The sequence below is a fragment of the Choloepus didactylus genome, chromosome 3 (assembly GCF_015220235.1).
Source record: "Choloepus didactylus isolate mChoDid1 chromosome 3, mChoDid1.pri, whole genome shotgun sequence".
Taxonomy (NCBI): domain Eukaryota; kingdom Metazoa; phylum Chordata; class Mammalia; order Pilosa; family Megalonychidae; genus Choloepus; species Choloepus didactylus.
In genome coordinates this window covers 93,376,336-93,390,863 of record NC_051309.1, presented here as the reverse complement: position 1 = coordinate 93,390,863, position 14,528 = coordinate 93,376,336, and the positions used below count along the sequence as shown (strand labels likewise).

Below are 14,528 nucleotides of genomic sequence, written 5' to 3'. Positions count from 1 at the left end.
CTTAACACTGTGCAAAATTTTCTCTCTTCATGTCCCTTGCCTTTACTCCAATTTCACAAATAGGCATAGAAAAAGTCAGATTTTTAGGCTCACAAAAGATACAATAACAGAGTATTCCTTAAACTTCAATCACATAAATGCCATATTCATAACTTTTGTTCTTTCTTATTTATTAATTTTAATTGATTTTTTCTTACATAAGTTTACTAACAATAAGTTACATCACAACCATAAACCATTACTTTGTCATAAACAAATCCAGCTATAAAAATAAATACAATAATGCAATAAAAACAAAACAAGAGTGTTAAGTGCCAGTTAGATATTGTTGCTAATGAAATCTCTGGGATTAAACCTGTCTCCCTTTGTTAAATAAGGAAATTGGGAACTGTTAGAAAGGAGTTAAAGATATAGTAGCAGAGGCAGGGCAAGACGGCAGAGTGGTGAGGTGTAAAATTTAGTTACTCCTCTAGGGCAGCCGGTAAACAGCCAGGGACTGTATGAAACAGCCTTTTTGGGGTCTTCTGTGACCAGTCGCACATAGTACACCAGTCTAGAACACATGGATTGGCTGAGTTTGCAGCGAAAAACTGTAAGCTTTTTTTGACCCTCCCCCCCAAGGCATGGCAGACTATCTTGGAGCTGGTTCCCTGATGGGAAAAAGAAATAATCTGTGCTGGGAGCAAGGAGTGGGGGCTCAACCCAGCCCCAATTGCAGAATTAATTAACAAACTTGGACTGCTGAATAAAAGCTCCAAGCACAGATAAACTGAGAGCAGTCATGAAAGAAACTGGGAACAATCAGTCTGGCAAAGAGGAGGCAGAGCTAACAACAGTAAAAAAGAGAGAGAGAGAGAGAGAGAGAGAGAGAGAGAGAGAGAGAGAGAGAGACGTTTGGAGTTGGAGGTGTGTGGGAGCCCGTGGCCCCCAAGTGTCTTGAAAACTGCACGGAGCAGTTTGCTTGACCGAGGACAGCTGAGGTTTGACCTATTCTCCTTGTAATATCAGATGCTAACTGTAATCTATACCTGAAACTACCTCCTCCCTGAGACTCCCTGAGATACTGTTATCTCAATAATCCTCCCCTCCTCCCTGTTGATTACCATCAACCCCTCCCTGTGTTGCATGACCCCGCTCCTGCCTTATGCTCTCATACCCATTGGAATGTCGAGCTCTTATAACCAGCTTGTTCAGCCCCCCAAAGTGCGGACTATTTCCACGTTGTGCTCTGAACTGGCGGCCATTCAGAGAAGCTCCTGAATCCATTCAGAGAAGCTCCTGATTTCAGGGCAACATGACTCGACTTCCCCACCCTGTAGGTAAGCCCTGTAATAAAAGCTCATATCTCAGAACGTGTCTGGTGCTTTCTTTAGTCCTTGGGCTACAAAAGCCCTCTTGGGCCATGACAAGGTGTTCAGAATCATGGAAAACGGCTGGGCTCCAAGGAAAAGGGACACACAGAAATGGGTACCAACTCCCCTCTGCAAACCTGAGGAGCTGTGGTACAGCTCTGAAAAGGTATTCTTTTCTCTTTTCTTTTCTTGCTCTTCCATTCTTTATCTTTTTGCTTTTCAATAGCCCATCAGAGCTTCTGCTTCAGCACTGCCTTGGGCAAGGGCAGAATTCAAGTTGTCTCAGAGTAACTATTCACGTGAAAGAGATAAAAACCTAGAGGGTGTATCTTTAATAGTCTATACTGGGATGAACAAAACTAGGGGGCTGGGGAAAGACCTTGAAAAGGGATTTCTTTTTCTTTTCTTTCTTTCCCTCCCTCCCTTCCTTCCTTCCTTCCCTCCCTTCCTTCCCTCCCTCCCTTCCTTTCTTTCTTTCTTTTTGAAATAACTATTTTAAGTTGCTCATTAAAGAAAGCCTCAGATATTTGCAACTGGCCTCTGGACCCAGGCAATGGCAGAGCTAAGATAGGTCTGAGAGACAAAGCAATCAATCTAGTGGGGGCGACGGTTCCCTAAAGAAAAGGGGGTAGTGGTACAGCTCAAGTGGCAGCCCTCTTCAAAAAATTCAGACCCCAGAGGCTGGGAAACAGAAACCAGTTTGAGTCAGCCACACCCTCGGCAAGGACAGGGTCTGCAGAGAATTAAAGGCACCTGTGGCACCTCGTTGTACTGGTGGGGAGTTGTGGGCTGACAAGTGCCACCTGCTGGATAGGATAGGAAAAGCACAGAGTCTAGAGGCTTCACAGGAGGGTCTGACCACCTTCAGGGTCTGACTCTCAGGGAAACTTCATACCATCCTCCTGAGAATCAGGCCTGTCTGAACTGGGAAAATCTGACTGGGGTTGACTATATCTGGGGAGATCCTCTAACAAAAAGGTTATATAGAGGCAGGGCAAAAACAAGAAAAATAAGAGGTGAAAAATTCTGGCCAACTAAACAGAAGCTATGTTAGAGGTCTAGAAAAAGTTGAACTGAATGCCAAAGAACAGATAGAGAACAAAGCCAACCAAAAAGAAAACCCTAAGTAAAAGAGTGAAAACAAGCTCTAGAATAAACTAATTAAGAAAATCAGATGCCTAAACAGCTAAAAATAATGAGCCATACTAGGAAACACAAAAATATGGACCAGCCAAAGGAACAAACTAACAGTTCAACTGAGATACAGGAATTGAAACAACTAATTAAAGATGTTCAAAAAAATCTCCTAAACCAAATCAGCGAGCTGAAGGAAAAAGTGGCAAAAGGGATGAAGGATATAAAGAAGACACTGGATGGCCATAAAGAAGAATTTGTAAACTTCAAAACCAAATTGCAGAACTTATGGGAATGAAAGGCACAACAGAAGAGATGAAAAACACAATGGAGACATATGACAGTAAATTTGAAGAGACAGAAGAATCTGTGAACTGGAAAACAGGACATTTGAAATCATACACCCAAAAGAACAGATAGGGAAAAGAATGGAAAAATATGAGCAGGGTCTTAGGGAGCTGAATGACAACATGAAGCACATGAATATATGTGTTATGGGTGTCTCAGAAGGAGGAGAAAGGAGAAGGGGCAGAAAGAATAATAGAAGAAATATTCACTGAAAATTTCCCAACTTTTATGAAAGACCTAAAATTACAGAATCAAGAAATACAGCATACTCCAAACAGAATAGAACCCAATAGACCTTCTCAAAGACACTTAGTCATCAGATTGTCCAATGTCAAAGACAAAGAGAGAATTCTGAAAGCAGCAAGAGAAAAGCAATCCATCACATAGAAGGGAAGCTCGATAAAACATTAGGTGTGGATGTAAAGATTTTTGGTTTTTTTTTTTTTCTTTTTTTTTACCATCTTGTGAAAGGTTTCTGAAACTCCATAATAAAAAGCAGCTGGTGTACAAAAAAATTTATGATGGTACTGTGAATAGTTGATTGTACACCATGGAAGACTGTATGGTATGTGAATGTATCTTAATAAAACTGAATTAAAAAAAAAAAAAAGAATAGGTATAACAAGCAAAATAACAATGTGAGTAAATCAAAATTGTGGAAAAATAAAAATAAATAAAAGCTGTATTGGCAATACTAAGGCCAGAGCATAGACCTTATGCAAACAGTATTAGCAGAAAAATAATAGCTATATTAATATTAAATGTAAAAATAGTAAAACTTAAGTTAATAGAATAGAATTAATAAATTCATATTGAATTTTGAATTCTTTCTTCTTACACTATCCTGAGAATGGTCACAAAAATTGATAATACAATATATCAATAAACAAATTTAAATAACATTAAAAAAAAAAAAGATACAGTAGCACCAAGCTAGTATCTTGATTACTGGTGGTATACCCAGTAACTATTCAACTAGTTGGGGCATTTTTTCCCTAATAAGTGTACAACGTAACCACTGTTAAGTAATTAGCAAAGACAATGAATTCCACAGTCATAAAGCTCTCTCATTGACTGAACGATTAATATGAAAGACAGACACCCCTTAGAGTATCAGTTAAAAGAGCTACCGATTGGTATCTATAATAAAACAACCTCAAGACAGGAAAGAGGGGTATGTCACACACAAAAAGTTGCAAAAGAGATAGGTTGGAGATGAGCAACAATTATGAAAAGTGATATTACAAATGATTAAAGATCTAAGAAAGATGAACAGGTTTCAAACAAATTATAAGAATATTTGATTCTCTTTAAGTGTTAACTTGTAGATTGTACAAGAAATGTGCTGGAGGTAACTGAGTTGTGGGAGATGAGAAGGCTGAAAGGTGACGTCCACCTTCTCAGAAGTTAGAAGAAAAAAAGGAGGGTTAAAAAAAAAGAAAGATCCGTGTTAGAAAGAGAAGTTCAGGATAAACCAGTGTTGGTAAACACAAGAATAGTTTGCATGGGAATGTGGTCTATTATTGGAGATCTTTAAAAATGAGGTAGATCAGAACTAGATCTATATGTGGCAGGGCTGGCTGGCAAATGACAGAGCTGAATACGGTATGATTATCTGGCTCGTTGCCTTCTCAAAAGTCGTACAAACTGGATTTGTGTTGCATTAACCTAAAGGTTTCTTCCAGGATATTTGCCCTGCCAGCATTTCCACTGGGGAAGGTAAATTAATCCCAGATAATGTTTTGGTCTTGGCAATTTGTGTAAGATGAGGGAGTTCTGAGCCTTCCTGAAAGAATGACATGTTATCTGGCAATCTTAGTAGTACCTCTAGGTTTCAGAGAAAACCAATAATGATAAACCTCCAAGTCTAGAACTGATCTCAAAGTATTCTTGGTTGAAGATTTTCCAGATTTAGCCAGGACCCTGATATCCTTATTGACACTGCTCTGGAGAGACTGTATTTCAGCCACAATATGAGCTAAAGTTATTAGTAGTCTCTGAATAGCATGAGGAAATTGAATAACTGAACATACTTTTGATTCACCTCTACAGTATACCAATGGTGCTTCAATGTTCAGATATCGTAACTATGTTCAAAATCAAAATATGCCTTTATAGCTCACTATCTTCCACAAGAAAATTATTTTCTAAAACTCACATTTCTAACTTTATACCTATAGAGAATATACACTGAAACCTAAAACAGCAGAAAGTCCTGGGAGTAGTTCATAAAATCTAGTAACTCTCTGGACCACTGAGGTTCAAATACAGCTGCTGTAAGGACTCTACTATTGAGCTAGACAAGGTTCAGTGGAGTTAGGATAATTATCTTTCTTACACATATTGGTGGGGGCAAGAGGTGGGATGGTGCCTCATGTGAGAAGTTACTAACCCAGAACAATTTCTGACTTAACAGAGAAGTAAACTTGGTTGCTATTTAACTGAAGTTAATTGAGCACATAACCAGTGGAATGTATAATAGTCTTTTTAAAATCAGCTCCTGGGAAAACTATAAATAAGCAAAGTCTTAGTAATATTTCTGCAACTAAGAAAAAAGTGTTAAATAATATTAAGACATATTACCCCCTACTCAATGGTAGGGTCAAAAGCTTACTTAAGGAAAGTCAATTACTATATTACATTGGAAACTGACAACACCCACTTTAAAATATAATCCAAAGAGAGATTAAAATGGACATACAGAAAAAGAAATTTTCTTGGTTTCCCTCCATGGAAAGCGAAGGACCAATGTGCGAACACCATTGTGGACCTCAAACACGAGGACACCTTTACAACAGACTCCAAGCAATATTCCTGTCTGTGACTTTTTCTCAGGGTGCACCCGGTGAAAATGAACTCCGTATTCTGTCAATCTTTGGCAGATCTGTTGGAACAATACCATATCATAGCAATGAACCTTGGTAAAAGACGACATAAAGATACATAAGTTGTACCAACATAATTTATTGTCCTTCAACAAATGTTGCTGGAAAGATATGTATATGCCAAAAAATTGAATCTCAATTCTTACCTCATCTGATGTATGCAAATTAACCCAAAAAGGTCACAGACCTAAATGTAAGAGCTAAAATTATAAAATTTCTAGATGAAACAGAGGAGAAAATCCTTGGGTTAGGAAAAAATTTCTTAGATGAGACATAACGAGCATGAATCATAGAAGAAAAAATTGGTAAACCAAAACTTCATTAACATTAAAAACTTTTGCTTTTCAAAAGACACTGTTAAAAAAATGTAAAGGTAAGTCACAGACTGGGAGATAAATATATGTAAAATGTATATCTGATAAAGGAATTGTATCCAAAATATATGAAGAATGTGCACATTCAACAATAAGAAGACAAATAACCAGATATGAAAACGGCCAAAAGATTTTATTAGACACTTCTAATCAAAAGATGCTCAACATAAATAGTAACTGGGGAAATGCAAAAAGACTACCATCACATACTACCACTCACCCATTGAATGGCTAAAATTACAAAGACTGAAATGAAAATGGTTAAGATTTTTTTAGACACTTTTATAAAGAAGACATATAAATGGTAAATAAGCAAATGAAAAGATGCTCAGAATAACTTGTAATTAGGGAAATGTAAATTATTACCATAACCATTTACCACCACAAATGTATTTAAATGGCTAAAATTAAAAAGACTGACAATAATAAGTCTTTTTTTTTTTCTTTAAGAATATGGAACAACTGTCTTCGAGATTCATGGGTTCTGGGTTGTAGTTTGATAGTTTCAGGTATCCACCACCAGCTACCCCAATTCTTTGGAACCTAAAAAGGGTTGTCTAAAGTGTGCGTAAGAGTGCCCACCAGAGTGACCTCTCGGCTCCTTTTGGAATCTCTCCGCCACTGAAGCTTATTTCATTTCCTTTCACATCCCCCTTTTGGTCAAGAAGATGTTCTCCGTCCCACGATGCCGGGTCTACATTCCTCCCCGGGAGTCATATTCCACATTGCCAGGGAGATTCACTCCCCCGGGTGTCTGATCCCACGTAGGGGGGAGGGCAGTGATTTCACCTTTCAAGTTGGCTTAGCCAGAGAGAGAGGGCCACATCTGAGCAACAAAGAGGCATTTGAGAGGAGGCTCTTAGGCACAACCATAGGGAGGCCTAGCCTCTCCTTTGCAGCAACCGTCTTCCCAAGGGTAAAACTTATGGTAGAGGGCTCAACCCATCAAACCACCAGTCCCCTATGTAGCTTTATTAATAGGAATATATTATAACTTGATATTTATCTCCCACAAGTATAAAAATGTGAAAACAGAACTAAGTAGCTTGTTCCCTGTAAATGTAGACTCAGCTTAAACAAAACAAACAACTTTGCCTTTCTTACCGTGAATCCTAGGTAAAAGGTGGTGTAAGTCTGTGAATGAAACCCCTTCATAGATTTTCATAGGGCAGAGAAACTTAGCTCCTTTCAGGATGGAGCATCAAGTGGAAGGCATACTGTTACAACTTAGGAAGCTGAAACAGGAGAACGTTCTGAAAGGTTTCTCACTTTACGCTAGCTTATATTTTCATGCTCATATTGCCCTGTTATTTATCTGAGGTTGCAAAGGAAGCTGGTGGCAGAACTGGAACCATAAGCCAGTTTTTTCTGACCCCCAACCTTATGCAAAGAAGTTGGCATTTAATGTAAAGACCATTTTATAAAGGATGTAATTGAATTTTTAGCCTTTTAGGAAATAAAACAATTCTAGAATCAGTATGAACTTGCCTTTCACATTCAGCCAGTCACCAAATTCAATAGTTTCTTGTTTTATAATGTGTCTTGATTCTGAGACTATGGAATAGGATAAAATATACTAGACATATCCAGATAGATAACATAGGTTCAATTAATAGCCTTGCCACATGCTAACTACAAGACTTTGGGAAAGTACATTTCCTCTTTGAGCCTCAGTTCCCTTTGTCACAAAATGGAAATTAAAGATCAGAGTATTAGTCAGGAATAAATGAGATGAGATAATGCATCAGTTATATATGCACCTGAGCTTTTAGGTGTTTCCTAGTGCTTCTTGCTTCTTTTGAAAGATACAAGGTTTATTGTCTGTAATCTTGCAAGCTTACCTTTAAAAATTCTAACTCTGTCTCTTTTTCAGAAGCTCCCACATAGGTATTATGCAATTTGGGTAACTCTTCTTTAATATAGGACAGATCAAGTTTCTCCATTACTCTGGCAGGCAAATAATGCTCCATTCTAAAATAAGACACACCATGAACCTAAAAAGGAGAATATTTTTATAAGCGATCCTGTTTGCCTTCTATAGGAGTGAACCCTCTTTCTCTGGTCTTTGTTCTTACCTCTCCCAAGAGATAAGATACTTTTGCTCCTCTCTGCTTTCTAAGTTTTAGAGGAAATGCATCAGCTTTACTCTTTTTCAGTGATGCAGAATGACTAAACTGATTGGCACACTTGAGGAGAGCCCAGCATTCGAAGGCCTCCTTTTACTATAGCTAAGGGTTAATGTCATAAGGATGCTGCTCATGAGTGGCAAAGTCTTTGGCCTTTTGTTTCCTCTTAGATCAGCTGACATTTCGGAACATTTTGCCTTGCATATCTGTTCTCCATACAGTGAGTTTTGCTAGATTCTCAGCCCATCACTGCGTGGATAACATGGAAAGTAGAAGACTCTTTTGATCCACTTTTTTGCTAGTAACTTTTATGTCTAGACTGTATTAGTTAGAACTTCAGAGAAGGAGAGGTAAAAACACCAGATATTCCTTAACTCCCAAATAGAATTATTTTAAAACAGAAAAATAAAACATCAAAGTCAATTTGGTTGATTTTAGAAAACCAAAGTACATAGGGAATGTGGTCAATTTTGTGGCACCAAACTATCCTCAAATATCTGCAGATCTAAGCCTCAAACACCTCAACCAGGTTTATACCTTAATTATGCTAAGGATAAGAATACCAATACAAAAGTGGTCCTGCAGGGGGAAAAAATCTTACTTCTGGTTGATAATCTCCATACTCAGCCTGGAGAGCCAAGGATGCTAGCAATAAGGAAGTCTCATCATCACAGCGCATCCTCTCTTCTAAGATATCTTTTCGTAGCTGAAGATAATACTGATGACCAGGTGCAGAGTATGTCTGGAAAAATAAACACACACACTAACCATCTGAACTTTGATCTTGAACCTTGGGGTGATTTTCATTGTAGGCATACAAGTTTAGTTTTCAGGATGGTTATTATTAAGTCTCAAGTTAATCTGAATCAAACAATTAGATATCAGTAAGCTGAAGGGTTAAAAGCTCAGGTACCAAAAAGCAAAAATAGCAACTCTTAGGCCACTTACTGTATTAGACTAACATCATCCATGAAAAATTTAATTCGGAAGAACAAGCTAAAATTAACAGTGGCTTTGCTCTTCTTCTTTGGTTCTTCTTTCCATCCCTCTGGGCTACTTTGGTATTTAAATCAGGATCAACAAAGAAACTATTCATTATCTAAAACAGAATGAGAAAAACATTCAGATAAAATGAAAGTACTTTATATTTTTCTTCTAATTTTTTATAATTTTTTGTGAGATTTGTACAAAATAGTATCATACATGAATAAAACAAGACTGCTCAGAAGCATGGCAGGGAATCTGAGGCACTGCATATGGATGGGAATCAAGAAGGCTCAGTCTTTTATGAATGGGGCTCTGAAGCCAGACAGACCTGGATCAACCCCTGGCCACATCATTTATTATCTGCATGATGATGAATAAGATCTTTGATCTTTATTGACCCAAATTTTCTTGGTCTGTAAATCAGGGTAGTGCTAATTCTTGCTTTACAGGGTTGTTGTAAGGTTCAAAATGATATAATGGATATAAAACTCTGGGTAAACCAGCTGGCACATGTTAAGCATTCAGTAAATATTACGTATTATTATTATTACTTTTTATTATTGAGCTACCAGCTGAAACCTAAGAGGAACAATAGTCATCATTTTTATTTTTATTTTTTAATGTTATCAATTAATAATTATTGATACTCTCAAATAAAAGCATTATTCAGTCAAATCCAATTATCCAGAATGGTTAGAGAAATAGAAGTAGTACAGGTATATGAAAATTCTGATTATTATTTATCTTCATGTAGATTATATTACCTGATTAGTCTAAAATTGAAATTAGTAAAGTGTCAGAATATTAGTACACACTAATCGAACATTTACTAAATGACTCTACAAAATGATTATCAATTTTAAAGTACAAGAATTCATAATTATGTTGAAGGAAATATAATATTATGATAAAGATGACATTATCATGATCTTATAGAGTTTAAGTATCATTTGATTCATTGTTATCTATGATACTTGGCTGTCTAAACTTAAAAAATTAAACTTCTGGGTACAGAGAAATATGAAATGTGAATAGTAGTTTATAAGTATAATGATGTGTTAAAGAAAGAATCAACTCCAAGGGCTTCTTGTTGCTATGAAACTCTAATGATAAATATTAGAGGCCTCTCCTAGAGATATGCTCTGAGACAAATGTGGTTTCTGAACCTCACAGAGTTCATGCAAGCAATGCTTAAAAAAAAATTATGTGAATGACTTATTTCAGTTATCCACTGATAATATTTAACAAAAAACACTGTGCAGTTCTAGAATAGTAGGCTAAGGAAGTTGATATGGAAATTTAGGAATAGGGCTCTGCAACATATTTAAAATCTTCTTAGCAGGATACTGATTTCTAGAGTACATATGTAGGCAATCAACATAGAAATTGGTCTCTAAAATATAGTAATTAAAATATGTTTTTATATAGCCAAATCCAAAGAAAAACCTTCACAGTGAGGTACAGAAGATTCCCCCAAAGTACAGCTTTTAAATACAGCTATTAAAACAATGCACCTGGTTGGAAGACGGAATGCAATTCATAGCTCATTTTCTGCTTCTCAATGCTGACTTGTTCATTTAGTTAATATTTCCCAAAACTAGATGAGACGTTATAATAGGTATAAGAAGCCAGCCTGTTACAGAGTTTCCGAAGTATATCCTGCATTTAAAATGTCTTGTTACCTTTGAGGGTAGCTAAGGCAAACAAATGATGCTCCACTAAGCCAATATGAGCCACAATCATATCAAACACATCTTTACATATAGTTTTGGTGTCACAGTTCAGTTCCAATCTCTGCCCATTCAGAAGCATTACGTTTACTTTTCTTCGGTTATCCTCATTCTTCCCTTTCTTGGTCTAAAATAAATGAGAGACATTTATTAAAATAACATTACAAGCATTTTAACTTGTGTTTTTTTTAAAAAAATCACCACTTTTATTCTAAAAAGTGATAAAAAATTGGTTTTATTACTTACAAGGATAGACGTGGCAATTCCAAAGATATAATGGCTCAATAGTCATTTTCACAAACTCTGGGCCAAAGAAATTCTGTAAATCACATAAGTAGAATCAGTAGGGTATTTGTTTGTTTGTTTGACCATGTATTCTAGCTCTTTCCTTAAGGGGAAAATAGGTAATAACAATAATAAATTTCATATAAAGCCACTAATCAGAACTAGGTGATGGAAACAAATGTGGAAACTTTAATGAAGTAGTACAGTAGAGTTTACCAAGAACAGGATTGGAAAGTCCTTATGCTAAGCCTCAGTAGAAGTTTTGCCTCAGTTTCATTTTCTATTTCATTGATACCGTTTGGCTCCAGTTAGACTCAGAGAGTCTCAAAAAAAGAAAAAAAATAGGTAGAAGTAACATAGGGTTATCAAGCTCATATAATGATTTAGTTTCATATCGCTAATGTGTGATTGAATGGAAAGGCAGAAGTAACATAGGGTTATCAAGCTCATATAATGATTAGTTCATATCGCTAATGTGTGATTGAATGGCATCTCATTGTTTTAGATAGGGACTCACAATTTCTCCTAAGACATGTCATCGTTAAAGAAGTATCTACTTTGTGACTACAAGTACATATATCCATATGTAATTAAGTTTTAGGAACTCTGTAACACTATACTTTTTTGTTCTAAAAGAGTGATGACTGGGAATAGTATAGGTATCATAAAGTCTTTTGACCCCTATTTTTCACCTGCAACAAAATAATATGGGGGAGACTCAGGAGATGGGGAAAGTGGGGTCCTGCACTAGGCATTTACTCTGCTTCTCAAGCTGCTCGCATCCCTTCATTTGCCGTATAATTTCAAGTAATATGCAGAGATTTGGCCAAGAAGGAAGAATTGGCTTAAGATATAACTTAAAAGGAGTTTGGCTCCAGTTGAAAACAGGGTTGAGAATGGACTAAAGATTATGTCCAGATGGGCAAAAGGTAGAATGAAACCAGCACTAATCTTGAAGACAAAAGCAGGTGTGTCTCCCTTTATCCAGTTATGGACAGATGAGTAGAAAAAATGGGAATAAAAATTAAGTGAGTAATGGGGGGATGGATGTTTGGGTGTTCTTCTATACTTGTATTTTTATTCTTATTTTAATTTTTTGGAGTAATGAAAATGTTCAAAAATTGATTTTGATGATGAATGCACAACTATATGATGGTACTGTGAACAACTGATTGTAGAGTATGTGAATATATCTCAATAAAACTGAATTGAAAAAAAAAACGTGTGTGTGTTTGAACAAATGGAGATACTGGACTTTTATTTTTGTCGGATTCTTCTTTGCATTCAGCTATATGCTCATTTGGTTGCACTGTATGGGAATTCTACCCAATTAACCGTATGTGGAACATGTGACAGATACCATTTAAATAAAAGTTAATATTAAGTGTTTGTTAATACCCAACAAACCAAAAAAACACATTTTAAAACAAGAATAGAAATAGAGTAGGAAAAATGAAAATGGTCAGCCACGGGAAAAAATGGAGTCTAATGAATCAACTAGGGCAATTGGGTATGATTAAGTTAAAACATGTCTGCACCAAAGGGAATTTGGAAAAAAAAAAAAAAAATTATGTTTTGGGAAATTAATTTAATTGTGAAACTGTTCCTCCAAATATGAGTACTCTTTTTCAGCATCAAAAATAAAACCACCTTGCACTTTTTAGGAAAAACACTGCGTGATCCTTTAATGACCAATAGTTCAAATTCTCTAGTCACTATAGTAATGTCTCTTATGAAGGAAATGCTAATTTTGAAATGACCAGAAATGAATGGTCTATTAAAGGAAACAGGTTTTAGTGAGGTGACAAAACAGTGACATTCTGTAAAGGTACAATCTATTATTTATGGATCTTTAATGAACCAAATTCTAGATTAGCTCTCTAAAGTTATGGTTTAGGAAAAAGGTGTGTATGTGTGTCCTTTATACTGCTCACAGAATTATCCATATTGGAAGCCCATATTATTTGTATGGTTTACCCCTATTATTAATTTTGACAAAGGGTAGTGATTATAATGAATAAATTGATGAAACCTTACTGAGTTTCTTCCTTTTTGCTTACTATACATTGTTATATTTTACTGGAATATAGTAACTTCAAAATTGGGCAGTGTCATAAATTACAGCCCAATTTCACATTTTAAAAATTAACACAATGAGGTACAAAGAGCTTTAATAATTTACATAAAGTCATATAACAGACAGGCATAGTCTACTCTTCCAATTTGTAGTTCAATGCAATTTTTACCACTCAACACTGTTTTCTTAAATGTTTCCTTAAAATACTATAAGGGAAATTTGAATTCTAACACTTTACCTCAGGGCAATTAAAAAATATACTTTTAGATAATTCTTTGAAGCAAACAACAGAAAACAAAACAGAATAGGGTGACATACTTTCTTAGTATAGAACCAAAAAAATTATTTTGAAGTATTATTTAAAAAATACAAATGTATTCTTCCTCACCTATCTAATTAGTGCTGCTATATAACAATAACATCCAGAGTTGGTAAGAATATGGGGAAACAAGCATTATCATAGGTAGCCTAAGTTTGTATAAACTTCTGAAGGGCAATTTGACAATATTTGTCAAATGTCTTAAAATGTGTTTGCCTTTAACTTGGTTATTCTACTGTGAGGAATTTATCTACAAAGATTTAGCTAAGGGATGTTCATCAGAGCATTGCTCATAATAACTAAAAACAAAAAACAATACATTAGAAACATTTAAAAATGTCCAATAATTAGAAACTGATTAAAGAAACTATAGAACATGGTAAATTCACATAATGGAATATTTTATACTCATTAATAATATTATAGAAAATGGTAAATGTTCAAGATATTTCACATGAGAAAAGAGGTTATGACACCAATATGTACATTTTGAGCCTCTGTATATAAAATATATTTAGGTAATATGTTGGAAAAAAAAATAAACTCACTAGAAGATATACACATTTAAAAAATCCCCCAACAAGATGTAGTATGATGGTATGATCCTGGGGGGTGTTAATGCAGTCATCTTTTGACTAAAGAGTAAAACTATTGCCAAAATTCTGAGAATGGAATGCACTTGATAACATTCTTGAGTTTCTGAACAAACCTGAAGCTCCCTATTCCTGATCTTGGTTTGTGGGTAAAAATTTCTTGATGTTAAAAAATAATCCCCAACAATATCGAATAAAGCCAGTTGACTTTAGGCTCAAAAATAAACAAGTAAAATATAGGAGAGTTTAACTCAATTTAATGTTATTTTAAAAAGAAATAATGAAACAGCTTGATATTTATTTTAGTATCAACCAACA

At 35.6% G+C, this 14,528-nt stretch overlaps 1 protein-coding gene across 1 annotated transcript in view; it reads right to left on the bottom strand.

Annotated features, from left to right (window-relative positions):
• Nucleotides 1-14,528, bottom strand: part of PTPN13 (protein tyrosine phosphatase non-receptor type 13) — a 239,306-nt gene that overhangs the window by 68,825 nt on the left and 155,953 nt on the right. The window contains 7 exon segments of the mRNA XM_037830204.1: nt 5,536-5,718; nt 7,935-8,087; nt 8,821-8,961; nt 9,164-9,318; nt 10,889-11,063; nt 11,179-11,213; nt 11,216-11,255. Of these exon segments, the coding sequence (XP_037686132.1) occupies nt 5,536-5,718; nt 7,935-8,087; nt 8,821-8,961; nt 9,164-9,318; nt 10,889-11,063; nt 11,179-11,213; nt 11,216-11,255 (882 nt within the window).